This window comes from Carica papaya, chromosome 1 (genome assembly GCF_054855325.1).
Source record: "Carica papaya isolate Zhongbai chromosome 1, ASM5485532v1, whole genome shotgun sequence".
Taxonomy (NCBI): domain Eukaryota; kingdom Viridiplantae; phylum Streptophyta; class Magnoliopsida; order Brassicales; family Caricaceae; genus Carica; species Carica papaya.
The window spans coordinates 24,698,544-24,705,479 of record NC_142309.1 but is presented as its reverse complement, the minus strand read 5'-3'; the positions used below and the strand labels follow the sequence as shown (position 1 = coordinate 24,705,479).

Genomic DNA, 6,936 nt, shown 5'->3' with positions numbered 1-6,936 from the left:
AATTTATACACACCTCATTTTTCTCAATACGTATTCTACGAATATGAAAAGTTGACGAATTAGTTTAAGTTAATTAAATTTAAAAAAAAAATACTAGCTTTCTTAGTTAATTTTTAATTTACTGACGATTCAATCTACTTCTTTCAGTTGTTTTTGGTTTAGTATTCTATATCTTCTACGAGAATTTGATTCTAAGTTTGGAGTAATCAAAACTTCTCTCAATCAACTACCGACATCCACCTCTTTCCTCAGAAGGCAACACACTCCAATCAACACTCATTCTCGATCAACTTAACACACAAAACCTATTTAAGTGATAGATGAGTGAGTGTATTTTGAATATTCGTAATAAACAATATAAAGTGAGAAAAGATATTAAGAGAGTAAATAACAACAAAGCAAAATGTATAATACCTTGTAAATTAGTGTATTTTGTATTCAGCCTTTAAAAAGTTGAATAATTATGGATAAGAATTGCCTGAAAATACGACTATGAAACAGACAGGCGTTGTCTAAGAGATTTAAAATGACCAAATCAGACGCCCTTGAAACAAAAGCACAACCCCTAAAAGATTCGCTTGTAATGCCAGTTTAATTTTAACTGGTAATATTTGTGCAACCTTTATAAACCAGAACTCATGTCCAAAAAGGTTATGTAATCATCGGTCGTGTGATCTAAAACAATTGCACAATCACCACAAACGAGGGAAAAATTTTTTATCACAATGCCATTTGTGAGAGATGATACCAAAAATCCTCATGCTTTATTATATTATTTTAAAAGTAAATGGAAACAATATTGTGGACGGTTATGTTCGTATTACCATAATATAACAACAATCAAATCTACGAGTGGCATGTGAGTGAAAAAGCCACTTATACCAATTGAATACAAGCTAGAAGAAAATCAAACCTGATAGCAGCACCAAAGAATTGCCTATAGATATGTCAGGGAAACCCAACCCCCTCCCCCCTTCCAAAAAATAAATGAAAAAAAAAAAAAAAAAAAATCTCCAGTCGATTGATTGCTTAACTTATATTATGAGCCATATTATATCTAGAAATTAAATCCTTGCAGCCCAGCTTTTAAAGATAAGTTGCTGTTGCCCAACAAAAACAATGCAACAAGAGCCACTGCGATAAGGAGAACCCACATCCATGGCTGCATCCTTCTCTTACCCCGATTCCGGATAGGTATAGGAATAGATTTTGCCTTAGTCTGTTTTATAAACTGTGATGGTTTCCGATTCTTCTGTGCCATTGTCATTGCCTTATCTGTAGTTTCAGCCTCCTTTGGAGGATCCATCGAATTTTCTATGCTTCGAACAGATTCTTCTTCGTTAATGAGAACTGTCTCATCTGCGGCAACATTCTTCCTTCTTTCCTTCTTCCTTAACCTTTTTTCCCTTTCCTGCACAAAAGAGTATATCTTAGGGAATGAACACATTTTATGAGAGAAGCAATTCAATGAAGTGTCATAATGATACAAAATAGAAATTGAATTTTCATTATTCCCGAGCTTTCTTTGCATTAACCTTCTCTTTCTCTTCAGCTTCCTTCTGAGCTCTTACTGCAGCCCTAGCCTTGGCCTTGTCTGCACTACGTTTCTTTCTCTCTAATGCCTCCACTGCCTTGGCCTTCTCTTCCAACCGACGCTGCTCCTTCAATTTGCGTGCTTCCTCTGCTTTCCTCAATTCTTCTGCCTTCCTAACCAACTCTTCTTCTTCTTTTGTTGGCTTAGGCTCTTCTTCTCTTACCTCTTCAATCTCATCTCTGTTGGAAACAGGTGCTGAGACACTTGCAAGAGGGGCAGAGTTCACAGGATTTTTTGTTTTTCTCTGCTTCTTTTGTTCCCCAGCATTTATTGTAGCATTATCTTCCATTTTAGTGCTTTCGACAGTCACAACAATTTCCTGCCTTTCTTCTCCAAGAGTTGAAACTTGTGGAACAGTTTTATCCTTATCTATTCTTCCATTCATTGAATGAGGAATTACAGGCGGCACCTCATCAGGACCAAGTGAACGGCCATCCAAAGTCCTCAATCTCCTCAATGTACTCCTTACATTGCATCTGATGTACTCTTTACGGAACTCATCGTCATTGTTCCACAGATTCATGACTCTCTCCACCTGTTTATCGATTTGTCAGCACAAAACCACGCTGGTAAATCAGATGAGAGGAATGAAAGGGACTGTACTATCTCACCTGGTTAATGCAAAGTTGTTGGAGTGCATCCTTATCTCTTTTCGAGGCCAAATCATTGGCAGCATTAGCATCATCCATGTAGCTACGGAAATTTTTGTTCTGTAGATTTGAAAGCAATTAAAAACACACTTTATTTCTCAATTTTTCTGCCTTCAAGCAAATAAACTGTAATTTCCAAAATCAGCAATAACAAAAAACATCAAAATTGTCTCAACAACTTATAGAACAAGATGATATTCAAGAGACCAGCAAATGGAATGAGAAGAATGCAGCTGGCGTTCACCAATAAACATTGTGATTAAATACCATTAACCTTAAACCAGACGTGTTCCTGTCAGGATAAGAATACTAAGCTACATTTGATTTTCGTAGCTGAAAACTCCATTGCAGGAAATCAGAAAGAATTACACCATTTTTATCAAGGAAAAAGTTCTACCAGATTCTTGCAACAAACTCATATACGTTGTATAAAAACAACTGTATTCATGTCTCAAATGTTCAAATACTAAGAAGAGTTTTTTTGCAAAAAGTTCCTCAACATGAACTTTCAAAAATGCGGCCACACCTAACCTTGTGGAAAATGCATACTCCCATTTTGCAAATATAGTATGTTCTCGCTCATCATAAATCTTATTAAATGATTACCTTTTCATATAATAGCTTCCTCAAACTCTGCAAGTGTGCGTATACTTCCTGGCGAATGTCATTTGCAGCTTTGAACTGCTTGTCCAATTGACGTTTCTTTTCAGCTTCCTCATCATACTTCTTCTTGGCAGCTTTAGTGACTGCCTCAGCTTTCAGGACATTATTTCTAAGCAAATCGGCTTCCTTCCTCAACAACTTTAAAAGCCAAAAAAACAAGATGAGAATAATGCTTGCATGCAAAAAAGGAGTTCCTACATCTAAGGTAATCAATCACTCTCCATTTTGGCCATTATCAAAGTCCAGTAGTGTTTAGCAAACAAAATTAATTACTTAGATTGAAGAATGTGATTTGCTAGCCCATATTTTATGCTTCAAGTCCATCTTTTTACATAACAAGTCAAATTGAACAATAGAAGGCCAATAAATAAATAAATAATTTCTGTATTTAACATAATGATGAAGAGAAAACGAAAGTTTACTTTCAAGCGCTCCTCTATTTGGTCTTTCTGGTCTAGCGCCTGCTGAACATCATCCTGCCTCCCAATGTTAGATGATATCTGGTCACGGAGTTGCTTCAACTGCTTAATTTCACGAATCAATTGCTTTTCTTCCTTTAAAGGCAAAGTTTCATGCTCTATCATGTGTTCCATATTACGCACCTGTTTACAAGCATAAACACAGACAGATAAGCACAATAGGAAATGAAGGAAACCGCGTAAGCATGACGGAAGAAAGAATTCCTACTCTGCCATCTATGTCATCAATAGACATAGCACTTTTGACCAGATTGATCCTAGAATGAAGAGAGTCTATTTCCTGGCGTTTAGACCTAAGCAAGTCCCGTGCAGCATTTTCTTCTGCTCTGACTGCATCAAAACCTCTGCTGTAGTCTTTGCAAGAGGCCTATCCACAAGAGGATATCTCGTAAGAAACAAAATCTTATTCCACACACACACACACTCACACACACATATACCAAAAAAGAGAATGTTCAAAGATACCCTGATCTTTTGGATTTCAGATCCAATAGCATCACGACTCTCTGTCTTTTGATCAACTTGTAACTGAGCATGTCTTATCTGTTCCTTTAAACTTTGGTCATCATACCTCGGGATCCTGATCAAAAAGTAAAATGGTCTTTTCTCCGACTCTGGACTCACACTCTGCCCCTCAGAAGCATCACAAGTAGAACCTTCAGGGGAATGTGCTGGAGGTTCATCTATGCGAACTTCTTCAACTCCACCTACTTCCCCGCATGTCGTTTTTTCATCATTATCTCCATCAGTATGTTGAACTCCATTTTCAACATGAACAGCATCCGATACACAATTTTCTTCAGAGCCATTAAGGACCTTGGATTCGTTTACAGTGTCAACATTTCCAGGAATATCTTCATTACTCAAACCAGATGCAGAGTGACGTTCGGACTGGATTTTCACATCATCACCAAGACAACAAAGTGATCTAACTTCATTTTCAACAGGAACAGCCTCATGGGATTCTGCTATGGTTTCAGAAACAGGGGCAGGCTGGTTTCCATCAAGTTCTGTGACCTTTTCCGAAACTTGAGCTTCCTCTTGTACTGTTATATCTTTTTTGGGGAAATTAGGTTCTCCCTCTTCAGACTTGAGGCTATCAAAACTCACACCATCAGCAGGCAAAATTGACTCTACATCCTTCTCATTACATCCATTCTGACCTTCGGTTTCTGCACTGGTAGTTTCAATGCATTTCACCCGTAGAACTTCAGCCTCTACGCTAACATCATCAGTGACACCAAGTGCTGAATTTTCTGTCACTTCAAAAGCTGAGATTTCAACATCTGATTCAGCTACCTTGTCATCAACTGGAGCTGTAAAGGGAAAGCTTTTCGCTTCTTCACCTGCATTTTGCTTGGCATCAGCATCATCAATAGCAATTATCTCGTTGGTATTCTCCTGAGCACAATCCACAGGAAGGCACTCTTCCTTCTCATATTCCACAGCTGGCTCTGCTTGTAATGGAACATCAATATCAATTTTTGAGACTTGACTTGAGTCCAACTCAAGATCTCTTTCAGGCCTCTGGCTAGTGGTATCTAGTCTTGTATCATTATCACAAAAAGTTGAGAAGCTTTCGGCATTTTCAACTGGTAGATTCTCGCACTGAACAGGGTAGGACAAGCTTTCAGCTTCTTCAGAAGACCTATCTTGTTTAGATGTCTCTTGACTGCCATTTTCTGAAATATTATGGGCATCATCAGCCGGCAAGCCATCCCCATTTTCATTGGAGACAGGAATCCTAACAGCTTCTGGTTCTCCTTGTAGTTCAGTTACGTGACTAGAATCTGTTTGTAAATTATGCTCCAAATGTACTTGTTCATCCCCAGATTGAGATTCCAAAGGAATCTCACTACTGGTCAATCCTACCTCATCCTTCCCCTGATACAAATCAGCTAGTTGGTTGCCATGATCGACACTATCTGGAACATCCCCAGGGACTACAATTTCAGATTCCTGGTTTTGTTCGGTGTCTATAGGCAAAGCTAATTGTCTTTGCCCGTCAACCCTCTCCTCCTCATGGTTCGGCGGCTGGGTCTCAGGATCAGATGAACTTCCAATTAACAATCGAGAATCCTGACTTGTTTCCACTTGCGCGTCTGATTCTGTCTCGTCTCCTTTCCCATTGGTACCTTTCCCATCATCTGGTTGTGGCAGTTCGAATTCATATCCAGAAGCCACAGCTTCAGAATCCCGAGTCTCTACCCCAACTTCAACTCCATCAACAGGCAGTTGCGACTCAATTTTCGCAACAGCTGTGACTCCATTTTGATCCTCAGCACCATCATTCCTTCCCGCATTCTCCTCACCAACACGATCACGTATCTCCCCACTCTCAACTTTTTCTTCCTTAACGATCCCATTCTCACTATGCTCGTCCTGACCAGCACAGGCACCGACATCAGGGGTGTTGCCCCCGTTGAGATCGGACTCAACGGGATCATCAGCAACGGCGTCCTCTCCGTCAACGAAAACGTAGGAACCATCAGAATCGTCCTTGGCATTGGCATCGACATCGACATTGCCCCTGTGATTGGTGCCGTTGGGCAGATCCTGACGCGCGGCCGTATCTAGGCGACCCTTCTCGTCAGCCTCAACTTCAGCGTGCAATTTCTCTACCTCCGCCGGCATTATCACAACTTTCGAACAACGAATCAGACAAAAGCACCCGCTAGATATATATATATGCACACGAATTACGTACAAATTGAGATCAAAACCGGAAAGCAAGTAACTAAATAAAAAAGAAAAACAGAGAGCTAAAAAGACACGGGCGGGAGTCAGTAGATCTCGAGAGATGAGATTCGAGAGAGAATGGAGACGGAATCCAATGGAAATACCTGGAGAGGCGGAGATCAGACAGGATGAGTAGATCAGCGCATGTGACGAGAAGGAGCGGAGAGAGAGAATTGGAAGGAGTAGATCTTGTGTTGGGTTTGAAAGACGGAGTTGACAGGTGAGGTATGAGGAGGAAACAACTGGCGTTCGCGAGGGAAAAAGGAGAAGAAGAAAGAGGGTTGTGCTGCAGCGTTAATGTACGTGGGTGGGGTGTTTGATTTGAACTCAAATTAACTCTTTCTTCTTCTTCTGCTTCCCTTATTTTATATCCAATTCCAGCCGCTATCTCGGCAGGAGGCATTATAATATTCGTTTACTTGTAGTAGTCGGAATTAGTAAATACTAATCCGAGTAGTAGTTTCTAGTTTTAATCCTAACTCTAATTGAATTTAGAATTCTGGGGGGGGTCCAATTTTAGAGAATTACAAATTTGTATATCAATTTACCACTCTTATTTCTCTCGGTAAATTAAGGAGATAATTCGTATAAAGCATAAAAAGTTTAAAGTTAGTTTTTTTTTTCCTTAAATATATATTTTACACGTATGATAAAACGTTAAAGTATTTTAAAAAAGTTATTGGTCCTTAATTTTTATTTGAAAGAGCTCTTAATAAATTTTTTTTTAAAAAAATTGTATTTTAATAATATATAAAATTTTAACACATCTTTTTTCTGCTCATTTATTATATCAAAATTATTAACTTTATTA

General features: G+C 38.9%; 1 protein-coding gene across 1 annotated transcript; it reads right to left on the bottom strand.

The window, feature by feature from the left end:
• Positions 1–742: 742 nt before the first annotated feature.
• On the bottom strand, positions 743–6,543 carry LOC110816754 (calponin-like domain protein). The gene is made up of 8 exons (XM_088221930.1): positions 6,230–6,543; positions 3,852–6,060; positions 3,595–3,753; positions 3,330–3,509; positions 2,851–3,045; positions 2,206–2,304; positions 1,536–2,129; positions 743–1,411 (listed from the first exon to the last, which is right to left on the bottom strand). Exons 1-8 carry the CDS (start codon positions 6,526–6,528, stop codon positions 1,058–1,060), a joined length of 4,089 nt encoding a protein of 1,362 aa, XP_088078056.1. The 5' UTR covers positions 6,529–6,543; the 3' UTR covers positions 743–1,057.
• Positions 6,544–6,936: the final 393 nt, after the last annotated feature.